Source organism: Microtus oregoni, unplaced genomic scaffold, assembly GCF_018167655.1.
Source record: "Microtus oregoni isolate MIOR12 unplaced genomic scaffold, Mior012 000006F_ref0000085, whole genome shotgun sequence".
Classification (NCBI taxonomy): Eukaryota; Metazoa; Chordata; class Mammalia; order Rodentia; family Cricetidae; genus Microtus; species Microtus oregoni.
Window position 1 is genome coordinate 27487135 of NW_024543065.1, and position 19232 is coordinate 27506366.

At 42.7% G+C, this 19232-nt stretch overlaps 1 protein-coding gene across 1 annotated transcript in view; it reads left to right on the top strand.

Annotated features, from left to right (window-relative positions):
* The first annotated feature begins 451 nt into the window (after positions 1 to 451).
* Positions 452 to 19232, top strand: part of Ak9 (adenylate kinase 9) — a 109312-nt gene continuing 90531 nt past the window's right edge. The window contains exons 1-6 of the mRNA XM_041654182.1: positions 452 to 568; positions 2180 to 2243; positions 4139 to 4191; positions 4287 to 4383; positions 8175 to 8287; positions 15582 to 15767. Of these exons, the coding sequence (XP_041510116.1) occupies positions 452 to 568; positions 2180 to 2243; positions 4139 to 4191; positions 4287 to 4383; positions 8175 to 8287; positions 15582 to 15767 (630 nt within the window). The remainder of the gene's footprint in view (positions 569 to 2179; positions 2244 to 4138; positions 4192 to 4286; positions 4384 to 8174; positions 8288 to 15581; positions 15768 to 19232) is intronic.

Below are 19232 nucleotides of genomic sequence, written 5' to 3' on the forward strand. Positions count from 1 at the left end.
ACAAGTGCTTGAAAAGGACATTAGGTCTTTGTACAAAAAACAAATCCAAAAGCTCACTGATCCAGTTTATTTCTAATTCATTCCAACAAAAGCTACACAGATTAAAATGTGCTGTCAGAGACAACAAGTTTGAAGTGGAAGACTGTGCCCATAACTCTCTTCAAAGCTCACACTAGCAAATGCTTTCCAGAATGATTTAAATGTCAGCCTTGTAGAAATTTAACAAGTATTGAAACATGCATGTGTGTGTATGTATATATGTTTTGTCAATTTGATTGTTGGACGTGTTGACCTTTCTTTTAAACAGCTTTGGTTATTTTGTTTCTCTCTCAAGCATTTAATGCTATGGAATGGTTCCAGGGATAAGTACATTCACAGAGTTCTTCCCCATCCTCCTGCTCCATCAACTGTACGCCTTCAGCTCTTCTTCTGTTTTGTAGTGTTTTCGATTATGGCGTCGGCAGAGAAGACAGAAGAATGTCCTTTTGCAGATATCTTTAATGAAGATGAAGCTGAGAGAAACTATTTGTTGTCCAAACCTACTTGCTTTATTATATTTGGAAAACCAGTAAGTTATCTCTTCTAACATTTGGTAATTTGTATTTTAAAATCTCAGTCTTATATTACCATACAAGAATGGAAATCACACAGTACGTTCATATTTTCTTTAGTGTCTGATAGATTTTCATAATATCACTTCAACTCTGATAGAATATTGATTTTGAGTTCTTATGCTAGTCACTAGAAGAAAAACCTAGGCTACACTGATGTTGGTTTTAATAGTATAAGGATATAACAACAAAACTCTGTACTTTGGTGATTGTTGCTGCTCTGTGATCTAAGGTTACTTCAGATTTGATTTGAATATAAGATATAGAAACTAGCCACGAGGCTCTCCAGATATAGGAGATGAACTGGGGTGTCTATGAACCCCAAAAGGTGCTGAGGGCAAATGGGAATGGAATGTATAAAATGTATGCCCTGGCCATGCTGAAGCATGCGTGGCAGCCCATGTATGGCGCTTCTGTTGAACTTGTCTATATTGGGTTTCATGGTCTACGTTGATGAGGACAACTGACCAGGTCCCTTCCTCAAGAGGGCACCAGATCTCATTACATGGTTGTGAGCCACCACGTGGTTGCTGAGAATCATTTCTCCAGTCCGAGGACAAATGGGCCTGTAGTGTATTGTAGAACCAGCTATTGTCTTCCTGACAAATGGGAAGAACCCAGAAGGTGCTGTTATAAAATTGCTCACTTCTCTGCAGCTGGAGGAAGGACCTCAGGGTAAGCTCTGCCTTCGGCCACTGAGCTGATTGGCAGCTAGAGGTCTGGGCTAGTCAGTTAGAGAACCTTCCAGAACAGCCAAGGCCAAAGGAGAGCCTATCTTTGGTTTCATTTTTGATAGAAACCATAGGACAGGTAACCAAGAAACATTCCAACAATTTTTATTAGAAACCATGATTCTAAAACTATGGTTCTAACTACGGATATAATGTCATCCCTGAGAACACCCAGAGGCAAGTATCACTTCACAGGAATGAGCTTGTAACTCTGAAACAGGATGCTCTCCAGTCAGCTAAGAGGTTTATCTGCTCTTCAGCACTGCTGTGTGAGCTGACACTGCAGTCACAGCAGTTTACGAGGCTGAGGCAGGAGGATCACAACCTTATGCTCTGCTCTGGCTGCAGAGTGAGTTCAAGACCAGCCTGGGCAACTTGCTGAGGCTCTGTCTCAAAATGGAAGTAAGGACAGGGCTGATGATATTGTTCAGTGGCCAGGTTCTCACTCACATAGCCACAATATGTTTAGAAAAAAAAAAGAGGAAATAAAATTATTCAGTGGAAGTCACCAAAACTTCCCTTTTCTTTATGAAGAAAATAAAATGACAAATCTCGATGTATTGTATGATGATTTATAATTAGAATTACAATTTTTGTAATATCCAGATGATGTATTGTCCTGATTTATATAGCTTCCTAATTTCCTTCAATAATAATATAGATAAGCTCAGCGTATGTGGGATATGTAAGAAGTAGTGGAGAAAAAAGGGCCCTCTTTATTTTATAGGATAAACATTTATGTAACAATAAACATCAGTGGAATTCTCTGTATTGGTGCCTCTGCTTCACCGTGAAATGAAAGTTTTGCTGGGTTTTAATACCATTTCTCTTTCCAAGGGGTCTGGGAAGACAACATTAGCCCGTAATATAGCACAAGCTTGGAAATGTATTCGTGTTGAAGGTAAATTTAATTTTTTCCCTGTATTTAGTATGAATAATTCCAAAGATTTGCGATATAAACTGCATAATGAATTCCAATCTAAGAGTCCATAATTACTGTTTTATCACGTTCCCTTCATCGCACACATCTCTACCTGCTGACTATCAACCCACTAATAGCATCACTCCAGTCATGCCTGTCAAATGCCTTTGACTCTGTCCCTCCTCCTTTATTTCCATCGGAATTGTTTATATGTGTGCATGAGCATGTTCTTAGAGATGGTCTTCAGAGCATTTCCCACAACTTTATTACCCCATTGGAAAAAGTATATTTTTACTCATAAATTTCCTTACGTTCTTTGACATATGTAAGTCAACAGGTTGGTACACACACACACACACACACACACACACACACATCTTCCTAACCAGTAAAGCTATCTGCTTCCTAATAGAAAAGTTTTTTAAAAAAAGGATGAATAAGAAATCCATAAACAGAGGGACTGGGGAGTTGGTTCAGTCAGTGCCGTGCTTGCCACACAAGCATGGGACCTGAGGTCTCTGCCCAGCACCCATGTAAACCAAAGCCAGGTAATGTGGCAAACGCTCGCAGTCCTGTGCTGGGCAAGAAGCGACAGGAGGATGGCTGGAGCTCACTGGTCAGCCAGCCTAGCCTAAGTGACTGTTGAGGCCCCGACCCCAGTGAGACCCTGTCTCAACACCCAAGGTGGACGAGTGCTGGGCTGTGCACACGTGCACACACACTCATCCATAGGCACAGGTGCACACACAGTGCGCACACATACACACACACAGTACTCGGGAAAGTAGAGCTGAACCCAAGGAATAGAAGAAAAGTTTCATCTCATATTATTAAAAATTAACACTGATTCATATTTGTCTGACAAGTTGGTGGTGAAGCATTAAAATCACTGGCCTAACTGTGATCATAGTTGGCAAGGAGGTATAGAACGGGCATCCCGAACACCACTAGTGAAACTGGGGTGCCATAGTTTTCCTGTGTGTGTGGAGAACAATCAGTAACACAGGACACACTCCATAGATCTTGGAAAGTTTCCTCTTTTTTTTAAAAAAGATTTACTCCTGTTTTAAGAGTATGAGTGTTTTTTCCTCATAAATGAATATGTACCACATGTGTTCCTTGTGTCCATGGAAGCCAGAAGAGGTCTTAGGTCCTCCGGAGCTGGAGTTACAGAAGGTACTGAGCCTCCATGTGGACCTTCTCCTTAGCCACTGAGCACCTCTCCAGCCCGTTTTTTGTTGTTGTTGTTGTTGCTGTTTTGTTTTGTTTTAAATAAAGAAGCTTAGAGAGTCTTAAAGAACATCAAGGCATCTATAAATTCCTAACGACCGGTGCCACAATTCAACTCAAATCTTCGCCTAAGTCAAGCTCCTCCCATTCCCACCAGATTGTCTTCCATCAGAGAATGCCATATTTACTAGAATTCTCAGGGTTCCTCTTTGAATCGGGGTTCTCCATTTTCACATTTCCTGATGCGTTCTTTCCTTCTATATGATCAGCATAGACATTAATGAGAGCATGGCACCGGAAGGATCTAGACTGATCGTGCTGCTGTGCACTTCCGCATGTATGGGGCCAATCACACATACCGCCCCATTCCGTCCTCCTACCGTCCACTGCCCCCCGCAGGACACAGTCATCCGAGGCACAGCGGTCCAGTCCACTCAGATTTTAACCTGGTGGAGTGGCCAAGACAAGTTCCCCGCAGAACAGTCCTTCACTTCTACTTTGGCCAACCCTAACCAATCGAACATGCATAAAGATGCTTTGCAAATTAAGTGATATAGCCGCCGCTTAGCAAACATTCCGAAAATGTTTCTAAGTTTAGCAGTCCGAATATTCGCTTGCACTCACATGTTGCCCTCGCGTTTCAGCTTTACCGGTTTTGGAGGAACACATTGCCACCGAGACTGAAACGGGAACTATGGTGAGCAAATCTACATTTCCAAGTTACGACAATGAGCCAGAAACTGTGAATCCCAGAGACTGTGCAGTAACGCACAGCGTCTGTGCTTCTTCTAGCTGCAGTCGCTGCTGATGAGCGGTCACAGCATCCCGGACGAGCTCGTCACGAGACTGATCCTGGAGAAGCTCAATTCTCCGGAAGTCTCTCACTTTGGTATGTGCCTGTGTGCTTGTGTGCCTGCGTGCGTGCGTGCATGCCTGTATGCGTGCGTACGTGCGTATATGCATGCAAGCGTCTGCAGGGAAGCACCAACAGTAGTTTCCTGGATTCCTCTTTTGCATTGGCCCAGGAATCTTACAGCCCCTACTGAGCTGAGCATCTAAGATAGATTCAAGTGCTTCTTTGTCTTTAATTCTCCAGTGTCCACCTTTGCTTTTTGGTTTTTTTGTTGATGGTAGATTTTCCAATACAGGGTTTCTCTGTGTAACAGCTCTGGCTGTGCTGGAACTCACTCTATAGACCAGGCTGGCCTCGAACTCTGCCTCCCTCTGCCTCCGGAGTGCTGGGAGAAGTGTGCCACCAACCTCAACTCTACTATCGATGAATCAAAGCATCAAAACGGTGCACTGATCTTCTTGCACCCACCACCTCTGGCTTCTCCTGTCTGCTCTCCTCTTCACCCTGCTATTGTAGTGTTTGTCAGCAGTCACTCTCTCTTAAATTTGTATCAATAAACCAAGATCCATACTAAAGCAAATTATTTATCACTATAGCATATCCCCCTTTAAATATAAACAAACAAGTATAAACAATATTTGGGAATATGGGAGTAGTTATTTTTCTCTAAACTTTTTTTGCTGTTTATTGGGTGAATTTTTTTTTCTGGGAGTGTTTACAGCAACCTTTTAGGGGGTCTTGTTTCCTCAAACCAAATTGATCTGGAAGCAATCCACAGGTTTTCATCTTTTGTGGAAACAAAAGAAGAACCTCTTTTTTAAAGCAACATATCCTTGGACTCAAATTTTGGAGTCAGGATGATGGTTTACTTTAGCAGCCCATACAATGAAATGTTTCTCTGTACTTAACTCCTTCACCATCAAAAAACTCAAAGAAAGCAAAATAATATACAAACTCCAGATTCTCTGTGTATATTTGATCTTTATGTGGCTTATTTTTTTACTTCTTTTAATTTATGAGTGTCTGTATTTTGTCTCTTTAAAGACTTTTCTTAGCCGGGCGGTGGTGGCGCACGCCTTTAATCCCAGCACTCGGGAGGCAGAGGCAGGCGGATCTCTATGAGTTCGAGGCCAGCCTGGTCTACAAGAGCTAGTTCCAGGACAGGAACCAAAAGCTACGGAGAAACCCTGTCTCGAAAAATCAAAAAAATAAAAAAATAAATAAATAAATAAATAAATAAAGACTTTTCTTAAAATGATTTACCTCTTTTCCAACTCTCTATACTCTTTCTCGTCTCTTTCCCAAGCCTATGTACATTTATCCAATTTAGATCCATTTAGAGGTTTTTTTTTAATGTCTGAATCTGTTCTTATTGTGTTATCTGTAATTCTTTACTGTCTTAAATAGCTTTTAAAATGGTAAGTGGCTTGGTTGCAGCTGCTCTGGATGCTGGCTCCGCCTCTCTCCACTTTGCACCATTACTGCCAGGTCTGGTAGGAGCTGCACTCAGCACTTCAACTCTAGAATGAGCATGCAGCCCATGAACCCTTTTAATCTGAGTAATAGCTAAATCTGCCATGCAGCACACTGCGGAGCCTGGAAATATTTCTGTGCATGGCAGCCAGAATCCACCATGCTCTCCCGCCTGTGCTTGCCTAGGAGACCTGATCCTGCTGCCTGCCTAGGTGGGGAGCTCCAAGCCAAGGGCATAGTCTCAGCTACTTTTCTCCCAACTCCAAGTGGGCACACAAACACCCGGACCCACAAATGACATTGGAATGCTCTATCGCCTGAGTTTGTGCTGGCAGCACAGCCCAGGAAGCCGTCTTTTTAAAAAGGTGTGACTTTTTTCAGGCTACCAGTGAATCAGGAAAAGCTTCCTTAGGGGAGCTGTAGCATGCCACCAGAGGGGGAAAATGTAGTTAAATTTTATTTTTATGTGTCTTGAGTTTCTTTTTAAGCATTTTTAGGTTTTACATGGATTTAGTTGGCCATGTGGGCACTAATTTGTAGGAGAAAGGAGCCACTTGTATGTGGCACACACCTGTAATCCCAGCACTCGGGAGGCAGAGGCAGGTGGATCCCTGTGAGTTCAAGGACAGCCTGGTCTACAAGAGCTAGTTCCAGGACAGGTTCCAAAGCTACAGAGAAACCCTGTCTCAGAAAACAACCAAACAAACAAACAAAAAAAGAATTAAAAATAAAGTATGGTGCAGTAAAAACTATGTCACAGAAAACAGGAAAGATGCAACAGATAGTATCCTTCACCCTTTAAGTAGCTATCTCACTTTATTGAAAGACGCAACAGATAGTATCCTTCACCCTTTAAGTAGCTATCTCGCTTTATTGAAAGACGCAACAGATAGTATCCTTCACCCTTTAAGTAGCTATCTCGCTTTATTGAAAGACGCAACAGATAGTATCGTTCACCCTTTAAGTAGCTATCTCGCTTTATTTACTTGTTACAAATTTTTTGCTAAGTTCTCAAGGCTGAAACATAGCTTACAATTGTTCCTCAAAGGGGAAAAATCATTAAAATAGCAGAAAAACATATTTAAGTTCTTTCATTTCTAGCTGAGGAATTGATACATATTTTAGTAATGAGAGAAAAGTTTCTTGGGTCAGCAAGTGACATAATTTTAAAGTGTATTGAGGGAACAACATGATGGTGGTACCCAAGACTCCCTGGGGAAACAACATGATGGTGGTACTCAAGACTCCCTGGGGAAACAACATGATGGTGGTACTCAAGACTCATTGCAGTGAGATTTCTCCTTCTGTGTGGGATGCAAGTCAATGAGTGTTCTAAAGCCCCAACTATACTGTGTTGAAGGAGGAGGGCCTGCTAATTCATCCCGGCCTCCCAGCTAGCTTAGCCCCGAAATAACCACAAAGAAAACAGTACTAATTAAATCACTGCTTGGACCATTATCTCTAACTTCTTATTGGCTAACTCTTACATCTTAATTTAGCCCATTTCTATTAATCTACATATCGCCATGTGGCAGTGGCTTACCAGCAAAGATTTGGCATGTCTGACTCTAGAAGCGGCTCCATAATGTCTCGCTCTGACTCCACCCTTCTTCCTCCCAGCATTCAGTTCTGTCTTCCTCACCTACCTAAGTTCTGCCCTATCAACAGGACAAGGCAGTTTCTTTATTCATTAACCAAGAAAAGCAACACACAAAGGGGACTCCCACATCACTGTGTTCTGTTTCTTATGTACAAAGGGTACACAGGTTTTCATCACTCTCTATAACTACATAGATATTGTATGCATGTGTCCTACAATGTTATGAAAAACTAATCTAAAGATGAAAATAATAGGTCATATAAAAAGAGTCATATAACTGTTTCTACTTGAGTTAAAAGTATTAGCCTGGGGTTTCTTTCCATAAGTGTCTCATCTAAATCAAACTGACTTAGATTTTTAAAGAATTTAAAACATCTATTTACTTACTGTTACAGTTAAGGGGGACATATGAACACTATGGCGTGCATGTGGAGGTCAAAGGACACCTTGAGGGAGCTGGTGCTCTTCTTCCAGCCTATGAACCCTGGGGAATGTGACAAAGACCTTTACCCCCCTGCTCCATCTTGCCTGTCCCTGACTTAGAATTTCTAAAGATGTTTCCTCCTCCCAGATGGTGATTTCTTTCTAATCAGAAGAGAATCATTCATAGCTACACTTCATGTGGTAATAACTTAAAATTCACAACAGATAATTTTATAAATTTTACTTACTTGTTAATATTTTAATATTTTATAAATTATAATAAAGCTGTGCTATCACTCAGTGATATTATAAATTGTTACATATTTTACAGGTTACATCATCACTGAAATGCCATCACTCGCACAGGATACTGTGACCACTTTGAAGCAACTGGAATTTGTTAAAAATTTAGAATTGCAACCAGATGTTATAATCAATATTAAGGTAAGTGTTAGAGGAGGCCACTTGTTCGTCCCAGCTGCCTAGAACCAAAATAACGACACAGAAACTATATTAATTTTAAAACAATACTTGGCCCATTAGCTCTAACTCTTACATCTTAATTTAACCCATTTCAAGTAATCTGTGCATCACCATGGGGTAGCGACCTGCCAGCAAAGTTTCAGCACGTCTGTCTCCGGCAGCTCACTGGCTTCTCTCTAACTCCGCCTTCCTCCTCCCATGCTATAGGCCAAGCCAGTTTTCTTTATTCATTAACCAATAAAATCCACACATAGACAGAAGGACCTCCCACACCAGGTAAAGATATTAGTTGCTTACTGAAATAGCAAATCTTTTCTTTTCAGAGAACTTGAGTTCAAATAATGCTTTCATACTTAAAGTTTATTTTACTTTTAATAGTGTGTCTGTATGTAGGCTTGTACATGTGAGTCAGATGCTTAAGAAGGCCAGAAGGGGGCGTCAGATCCCCCAAGTCCCCAAGGCTAGAGCTACAGGCAGTTGTGAGCCACCTGATGTGGGTGCTGGGACTTGAACTTGGGTCCTCTGCACAAGCAGTACATGCCCTTAAGCACTAAGTTGTGGCTCCAGCCCAGGCTTTCTGGGTAGTTATGGAAACAGCCATTTATGTATCACACTTCTGGGTTTCTGCTCCTGAAGCTCCACCCACCAGAAACATCTTTGCCCCATCACCAGACGTCATCATAGCTAACTTTTGTAAGGCAGTGTGGACATCATCTCATCAGAACTCGTCCTGGCAGCCTTTCCGTCACTGCCACCACACAGACAGACAGACAGACACACACACACACACACACACACATGCCCTTACCACTCAGTTGTTTATTACTTCTCTGGGAGCCTTCCCTGTTTCTCTCTTCTCTAATATTCCTCACCTCTCTGTATATCCTTCACAAGCCCTATTTGAGGGTATAATCATGACTCACCCATATAAGCTCCACCTGGTACACCGCATGACACCTAATCACTTCTAATAACCTTAGCAATTAAATAAAAGAGTAGGCAAATGACTCCTATGTATAGTGTCGAGGCACACTGCATGGCGCTGATCAAGTCAGGGTTGGATTGTATTTCCAATTCTCCTCTTTGTCTTCTACTGGAATTTGACAGACTGCTTAGATGCCTCTATTCCCTCTTTACAAAGATGGTAACAGCCACTTCATGGGCTTGTGATCAGAATTTGATATGACATTGTCTACTTGTTTTGTGAATATGGAAGGCAAGCTTTGGTGTTCAGACGCTGAGAGTTTATTATTGGGGACCTCTGAGTGCCAGCCTCAGTGCCCCCTCAGGGTTCAGAAGAAGACTCAGCAGGCACAGGACCTAGAAGGATCTGAGGGTGCAGTGAACTCTCCACTGCATACTTTTCTGCACCAGTTTCTTTATTCCTTTCCTGCTGTTCTCTTCCTGTTCTGTAAAGTTTCCAATTTAGATACACACGTAGAACAAAGACAACTCTCTAAGCTTGGATGCCCCTTTATCTTTGAAGGCCCCAAACATGATCTATATAAAAGACTCCTTTCCTGACTGCATGTCCTGCCAAATGGAAAACAATTGCAGGGAGGTGACTTCTAATATATCTCAGGGAACAGAACAGAGATATGGCTTTGGGAACCAAGGTTTCTGGCTACATGACTGAATTCTCTCACTGGAGGCCTTCTGGGGTGGGAGAAGACATCCAGTAAGCCAAAGAACAAGGCAGGATTTTCAGTATCCACAGTCCTGGTGGGACAAATAGATCCAGTTATGAAGCAAGTCCCAGTATATATTCTGTATATCAGAACTATATAGCTAAATGAAAAGTCATCTTTGTGACTACCCACAGATATATGTGCCCGTAAGATTGAGATGCAATCATGGGATTACATATACACATCACATGAGATTATACATTACAATGCAGGTATAGGGGAGACACCAAGCTGCTTCAGCAAAAGAGAACAACAGCTTTCAGAGTTGATGGTGCTGCAGACCTTGTCTGGACAGGATTAACCTCCATCAGATAATCACACTTCTAGTGTATTGACATCTGAACACTAGCTGCCACCTGGTTCTCATGGCCTGTGACTCAAACAGGTGAAGACTGACAGCTAAAATCACCCTCTGACTTCCACAGGTACATTGTGGCAAGTACATGCTCATATATACACCTGACTTTAAAAAAATCTGAGGGCTTTATGAGGGTTCAAAATAGATTTGGTCCTCAGCTCTGATATTGAGACTCAAGGATGTGTCAGGGTCAGCTCTGAGAGAGGAAGCCTTCTAATGCTGAGTGTGCTGTGTTCTGTAGCCCTGCCACTGCTAATGGGCAGGCGTGAACCAAAATCCTGAGCAGGCCAGGTGTGATGATACAGGGCAGCTGTAGTGATTCAGGGTCAGGTGTGATGATGCAGGGCAGCTGTGGTGATGCAGGGTCAGGTGTGATGATGCAGGGCAGATGTGATGATGCAGGGCAGATGTGATGATGCAGGCCAGGTGTGGTGATGCAGGGCAGCTGTGGTGATGCAGGGCCAGGTGTGGTGATGCAGGGCAGCTGTGGTGATGCAGGCCAGGTGTGGTGATGCAGGGAAGCTGTAGTGATGCAGGCCAGGTGTGGTGATGCAGGGCCAGTTGTGGTGATCCAGGGCCAGTTGTGGTGATCCAGGGCCAGATGTGCTGATGCAGGGCCAGGGTTGGTGATGCAGGGTCAGGTGTGGTGATGCAGGGCAGCTGTGGTGATGCAGGCCAGGTGTGGTGATGCAGGACAGCTGTGGTGTTGCAGGGCCAGGTGTGGTGATGCAGGGCAGCTGTGGTGATGCAGGCCAGGTGTGGTGATGCAGGGCCAGTGTGGTGATCCAGGGCCAGATGTGCTGATGCAGGGCCAGGTGTGGTGATGCAGGCCAGGTGTGGTGATGCATGCAGAAGAATCAGAAGTTTGAATTTAGGCCTAGACTATCTAATAAGACAAAAAAAAATCCAATCAAACTTGAGAATGAGAAACATAAGAACATTTGCTACAGAAAAAGAAGATAAGCTTCATTAACTAAAACCAAACATAATGTCCAAGGCAGTAAAGTACAGATTACATAAGAAACTGAACTGGTAAAAAGAGAGCACACAAGCCAAAGGCCCCAAACGCTTACTACATTAGAGTGCTGAATTTGGCTCTAATTTTCCTGATTTCATTCCTGTTTTGACAAAATACTCTGACAAAAGCCAGGGAGAAAGCTTTTTTTTTTTTTTTTTTTTTTTTTTTTTTTTTTTTTTTTCAATTCTAGGTAAGGCCTCTGCTTGGTTTTTATTTCCAGCTTGGCACAAAGTAGAGTTACCTGGGAAGTGGAAACAGGACTCTCAGTTGAGGAATTTGTCCATCTCAGACCAGCCTGTAAGCCTGTCTGTGGGGCATAACTGATGCAGGAGGTTCCAGCCCATAGTGGGTAGTGCTATCCCCTGAGCAGTGGTTCTGAAAGACCTCTGGATCGGGGAGACTCTCACTCAAGTCTCAGGATAACACGACCCCCCAGGAACTCACGAGAGACCGTCCTTGCTGCAATCACAGGAGGTTTATTGACAGGACAGAAACCAGTGCACTGGGGCCAAGACTCATAAACCACACCGGGGACAGGGGAGGAGTTCGACCTTGAGTAACTGGGAGAAGGGGTTTTTAAGGGAAGAAACCACAACCCAGTAATCCAAAGAGGGTAGGGAGGGCATCATAGAAAATTCCAAAAATACCAGTGATGATCACAAGGGGGCAACTCCCTGTTTCTCAAGATTATTCTCAAGATTATAATCAGCTGGTTTCTGAAACAGAGTATTCCAAAAATACCAGTGATAATCACAAGGGGGTAACTCTCTGTTTCTCAAGATTATTCTCAAGATTATAATCTAACTTTATCTTCAGCTAGTTCCTGAAACAGAATCACTGAACCTAGATTTTTGGCTCTATTTTTCCTGCTAGAGGGGTCTGGATTTATCCAGGTCTTTCAGTTCTGGTCTCTATAAAAATGCCTGCTGAGCTCTGAGTCAGAAAACAGGCCAATCTGCAGCTTCCTCCTAGTTTCTGCTCTATGTTCTTGCCCTGACTTCCTTCGGGTGGGTAATGGACTGTTACCTGGAAAATATAAGCCAAACCCTTTCTTCCATGAGGCAATTTTTGTTCATGGTTTTTATCACAGCAATAGAAAACAAACAAGACCCCGGTCCAACCTGGCAGGGAAGTCAATGCAGCCAGAACTGAAATACCTAGGTGTCCCACTTCCAGTCAAGAGTGGAGAGAAACAAATGTGGGCATGTCTACTGTTCAGATAATGTCCTGTTCACCTCTGTGGTTCAGGACCCAAAGCTGGGGATGGGAGGCAGCTAATTTCAGGCTGGGTTGTCCCATTTCCCCATCAATTAGAGCAATCAGAACTGTCCTTCACTAACATGCCCAGAGGCCAATTTTATCTAGGCAGTCCACAGGTCTGTTTTCCCAGGTAATTTTAGCTTGGTAATTCTTCCCAGGTAATTTAATTTGACAATTAAAATGCATACTAATCTGAAGTAGCGGAAGGGGAATTGTGATTAGTTATTAGTCAGGAGAAAAGCCATTCCTCAGGAAGAATAAGTCTCCCAGGTCAGATAAGAGAATTGTTCTATTGACATCACAAAGGAGAAGGCTCCACAGAGGGAAGGAAGTTCTTAACTTTGTTCCTTTTTGCCCCAGTAAATAAATACAGCCCAGGACAACACAAGCTTCTCAATAGTTTGGGGTTAGCTGAAAAAAAAAAAAGCCTGTGACTTCTAATGCCTAGAAGTTTCCAGCCTGGGACCCATGATGCTCAGAACACCCATAAATCTCTTTCAATCATATGCAAAAAAATGTGTGTATGTGTATTTTCTGATGCAAACTGTATGGCTTCCATGATACTTTTTAAAGGGGTCTGCACCACAGAGAACACTACGGTCAGCAGGCAACTAGAGCAGGTTCTCAGAAAATGGTAGCAGTGTCCTCATGCTTGTTCAAATGCAAATTCTTGAGCTAAGGATCAGAAACTGTACGAGTAGCATACAGCTTTTAGGCTGCATGGTCTTCGAAGTGATCCTCAAGCTTTCAAACTGTAATGATCTGTCCTGTCCCTTTAAGAGAGAAGCCCCACCCACTCCCTCCCCCACTCCATTCACTGAGGCAAGCAGATCTTTGTTCCCTTTCCAACCTGAGTTCCTTCCTTTCTGTCTCTCTCTCCCAAAGAGGCAGCATCTGCGACTCTCTCTTCCCCCAACTTCTCCCCTTCCCCCCTCCTCTCTCTGTCTCTGTCTCTGTCTCTCTGTTTCTCTTTCTCTCTCTCTCTCTGCTTGTCTCCCTTCTCCCCTTTCCCCTTTCCCTTTCCTCTCCATAACCCACTAAATGAATACCCATTTTCTCTGCCTGGCATGCCTAATAGGCCTCTTTCTCTCACCTGCCACGCAGCTCCCTGCCTGGGAACGGCTGCCTTCGTGGTCTGCCATGGTCTTGTGCCAGCTGCCCACTGCCACCACTCGGAGACCTGCAGTGTTTTACCATAACATATGGTGCTCGTGACTCAGTCAGGCTCTCTCCACATTTCCTCCAGTCCTCAAGCAGGCCAGCTAAGGACACATAGAACCCTGGGCTCAGGAATCTGGTTTCTTCACAACAGCTCTGTGCATCCAGTTTTGTTCATGGCTTCCGGCAACTGAACTCAGGTCATGAGTCTTGCTCAGCAAGCAGTTTAACTCACTGAGCAATTCTCCGCCCCTTCATCTAGATTTTTTAAAATTATACAAAGCATTCAGAGCAGGATCGGCAGTCTCACTGCATCGTGAATGATAAAGCACACAGAGAGCTCAGGGATGGATGGGAAGACCATGTGATGCTGCGATTTTAGCCTGGCCGTATTTCCCTGATCTGCAAGGTATCCGATTACTTCCCTTTGGGGGTGGCTTGCGAACTGAGAGAATCCATGCACACGGAAGCATCATGAAAGATGGAAGTTACCTGTACACTTTGGTTTGGGCTTTGGTTACCATGAGGAGTAAGTTTACTCCATTTGCAGAATTTAAAGGCTAGATAACGTGATCTTACAGCTGCCATTTCTGAATCTTATGAATTATTTTGTCCATAGAGTGACAATAAATATGGCACATACATACATGCACACACACACATATGTATTGGCAGAAGACACAAGACTTTCTTCTTCATTTTCCTTCATTTTAGCCTCTTTGAGCTAAAATAATAAAATTCTGTAAAACTTTGTAGATTAAACTGATTTTCTGTTCTTTTTTTATTAGTTTCACTATTCTGCTAGCTCTCTCCTATTTAAAATGTCTGATAATTTCATATATATTAATTTCAGACAAATAAACCTGTTAACCAGACCTGTAAATCATGTACTGAAGTTTGCCATGTACTAGAATTTAATGCAAAATACCACCACTGTATTGTATTTGCTCAACTTTCAGGAAAATTTAAAATTTTTTGTTGTTTTTGTTTTTTGTTTTTTTGTTGTTGTTGTTTTGTTTTGTTTTTTGAGACAGGGTTTCTCTGTAGCTTTGGAGTCTGTCCTGGCACTCATTCTGTAGACCAGGCTGGCCTCGAATTCACAGAGATCCGCCTGTCTCTGCCTCCCAAATGCTGGGATTAAAGGCGTGCATCACCACCTGACAGAAAATTTTAAATTTATCTGGTGGATAATATGAAACAAGAAATAAAAGCTTATTTAAAAAATTTAAATTCAAGCAAAGCTGAAGTTTATTCAAAGAGGAGTGAAGCCCAAAGTGTTAGGGAAATCATGCCTAGGAAAGAGAGGTGTTGGAGAGATGGTTCAGTGGTTAAGAGCACCAGCTGCTCTTTCAGAGGACTCAAGTTTAACTCCCAGCATTCATAAGGTGGCTCACAACCTCTGTAACTCCAGTTACAGGGGATCTGATGACTTCTTCTGGCCTTCAGGGGTACCAGGCACATATATGGGAAACAGACATACCTTAGGGCAAAACAACCTCACACATAAAATATAATAATAAAAACAATGATAGAAAGAAGAAAAAGCAAAGTTACATGTGTCTGAGCAATTCAGAAAAATAGACAGACTTAAGAAGCTTCATGTCTGAGGTTCTATAAGAGACTACACTATGAGGTGAGATTTCCTGAGAAGCAAAGGTACAGTATCTCATTAAAGGATAATTATTCCACCTACCTCTCTAGGGTGGCCTTGTGCGAGGCTGCCTTCCTAGAGAATGAAATGTGTGAACTGATTTAATCACATTGTTTCCGCAGTGTGGTGACTATGACTTATGCCAGAGAGTCTCTGGGCAAAGGCAGCACAGTTCCACAGGGTACATATACAACAGAGACCAGTGGGACCCCGAAATCATCGAGAGCCGCAGGAGACGGAAGAAGGAACTTCCCAAAGACGGAAAAGCTGAAGAGGAAGAAGAGGAAGAAGAACAAGAAGAGGAGGAGGTAATGTCTCAGGGTGGCCATTACCACATGACACCTTTGAAACCTTTTATGACTAAGTGACAGCCAGGGGAATGGCAGGTGCCAGAGAAAATGAAGGTTTTTATATATATATATATATATATATATATATATATATATATATATATATATATATTTAGTGTCTGGAGGAGATTGATAAAAAATACCTCATGTTTTTGGAAGTATTTGAATTTTAAAATACATCCATCATTAAAATTAGTATATGTTGATTACACAGAACAACAGGTTTTGTTTTAACATTTTCACACATGCATACAATGTTCCTTGGCCACACCTACCATCCCCATCATTCCTATTTGATGACATCACCCCTCCCAATGGTCTTCTCTCCATCCAAATACTCACCTTTCTATTTCAGGTCTGATTTATGTTTTTATCCAGTGCCACGTATGAGAGAAAACCATGCCGCTTTTCTTCCTGAGTGTAGCTATTTCACTTAGCACGATGAGGGTCTCCAGTTTTATTGCAACTGACATACTTGAACTCTTTATGGCAGAATCATACTGATGGCTGTGAAATATTATATATATAATAAAATATATATGTGTATATGTATTATAAAAACATGCACAGTACATTTTCTTTGCCCTCCACTAATAGGTGACCACATGGGCCGACCCCATGAACTTGGCTCTTGAGAGTAGTGCTGTAGCAAGCACGGGTTGCAGGAACCTTTGGCACACTGACTTCGATCCCCTTGCTGTAGAAACTCACATGTGGCACAGCTGAATTATGCAGTCATTGGAATTTTAGTTTCCCGAGGAACTTCCACATTGCTTTCCATAGTGGCTAGACTAACTTACATTTATTTCCACTAAGAAAACATAAAGGTTCCTTTTCTTCTGCATTCCTGCCAGCAATTTTGGTTGTTTATTGTCTCAGAGTTGGGAAAGATGGAATCTCAGTGTAGTTTTAATTTTGATTCTCAAGGTCAATAAGATACACATTTTCATGTATCTTCCCTCATTTATTTATTTATTTATTATTTTTTGAGACAGGGTTTCTCCGTAGCTTTTTTGGTTCCTGTCCTGGAACTAGCTCTTCTAGACCAGGATGGCCTCGATCTCACAGAGATCGCCTGCCTCTGCCTCCCAAGTGCTGGGATTAAAGGCGTGCGTCACCACCGCCTGGCTCTTCCCCCTTTTATTAAACATAGATTCTTTTCTCATACAGTATAATCCAAATACAGTTTTTCTTCCATATATGTCTCCCAGCTCATCCCCACATCTGGGTCCTCTCCCTTCTGCCTCTCATTAGAAAAGAACAGGCTTCTAAGAGGTAACAACCAAACATAACAAACTATAATCAGATGAAGTTAAAATCATATCCAAGTTGGACAAGACAAGCCAACAGAAGGAAGAGCCCCCATATGAGGCACAAGAATCAGAGACCGACTCATTCACAGCCTCAGGAGTCCCATAAAAACACTAAACTGGAAGAGAGAGCACATGTGCAGAGGAGCCGGTGCAGACCCCTGTAGGCCCTGTGTTTGCTGCTTCAGTTTCTGTGAGTTTGTGCTCAGTTGTTTTATGAGTTTGTGCTGAGTTGTTTTAGGTCCCCCCTTCTCCTGGTGTCCTCCATTCCCTCTGCCTCTTACTTTCTGTCTTTCTGCCTCCTCTTCCGTGGGGTTCCCTAGGCTCGGAGGGGAGGATTTGAAGGAGATATATCTCATGTAGAGCAGTGTGTTTCAAGTTCTCTCTCTTGGAGGTGATGTTAAAAGGAAATCCCACACTAGCTCAGAATTAAGTATAATAAAGGGTTGTTTATTTAGGGGTAGACTCACAGATCACAATCCTCTGCTCTAACGGGGAACAGGAACCGAATCCAGCAGCCAGAAGAATGAGGGAATGAGCACTTTACGTCGGCATTTATAATATAAGAGGCCATGCCCAATTGGGCGGGTAACTTAAAGGATTTCCTACAGCACACTCTCTCTCTCTCTCTGTCTATGGGTCTCTCTGTTCCCTTCTGCAGCAGGAGGAAGCCTTTCTGATGATGGCTGACAAGGCACCGATCTATGAATACAGGAGAATGTTATTAGGGGCCATTTTATTGTTACCTTCTTATTTTAGACCAGAAGTATTTGGTTTTATACTAGGTTCTCTGGGCTGTCTGGACTCTGGTTCTTAGTCACCCAAGCAATGTTAGATATGGGCTCCACCTCATGGGGTTTGTTTCTTCTAAAAGGTTTGTGCCACAATTGCCCTAGCATATTTTAGAGGCAGGACAGATTGCAGGTCAGTGGTTTTATTGTTGGGCTGCTGTTTGGGAGCCTGCAGAGTATCTTTCCGTGTCATTGGCAATGGCACATGGGCGTGAAGGTTCTATGTAGGCGCCAACTTGATCTCTCCATGAGCTGTGTGGCTGTTGTCAGCAACGGGACCTTACTGTCAGTCATACTTGGCCCTAGAGGCCCTAGAGGGTAAGGGAGATCCTGGATGACCTGAGAGGTTAAGGTCTGAAACTGGGGATGGTGTGACAGAGAGGTGGGATCAATATGTCTAAAAGGGGTGATTTTAGGGATGCAAGGACCTTGAGGAGCTTTGAACCATGTCTACTGTGTCTATATCCAGGGGTTGAGAGCTTCTAAGGCGTGTGTACTCTCTCTATTTCGATCATTCCTGATGGGCAGCTGTGATAAATGCTGCCATAAAGTTTACCAATGACCTTCATCTCCCACCTGGAATGCCATGGGTTCTTAATATGATACAAAAGATTCCCAAACCTGCATAAAAGGTAGAATGCCTTCCTGAATATGTACCATGCCTTCACCCTACCAATAAGGACAGCCTCCAGAAGCCTTTGGCCAGCATCCAGTTTGATCACAAAGGAAGCCTCCTGCCAGTGGGCAGTCTTCAGATCCTGCCAAGCAAGGGGTCAGACTGAACTGTTGTGTACAGATTTCCTAAACCTTTGGGATCTTAACATAACAATAGCATCGTGGAGAAAGAAACCGGAAACCATTTTCACAACCTCAGGTTACTGTCTCACACTTTCACAGCTTGCGTTTGGAACACTCGCTTTTACCCTTTCCTACACCCTCAGAACTCACTTAAGCCTTCACATTCTCAGCCTTTGTAACACTTCTTGTACTGTCAGAACCTCGGGTATAACCATCTAAGTATTTACCAGAGACATGAGTAATATTATTGAGAGCAGTCCTTGCCAAGCAAATTCCTTTAAATCCGTGGTTCTCAACCTTCTTAATGCTACAATACTTTAATACAGTTCCTCATGTTGTGGTGACCCCGACCATAAAATTATTTTATTGCCACTATAACTAGAATTTTGCTAGTGTTATGAATCATAATGTAAAGATCTGATATGTAGCCCTAAAGAAGTCGCGACCCACAGGTTGAGAACCTCTGCTTTATATCCTTTTGTTTTGCTCTCCTTTCTCTCTGTCACAGTTAGATGGCACACCTG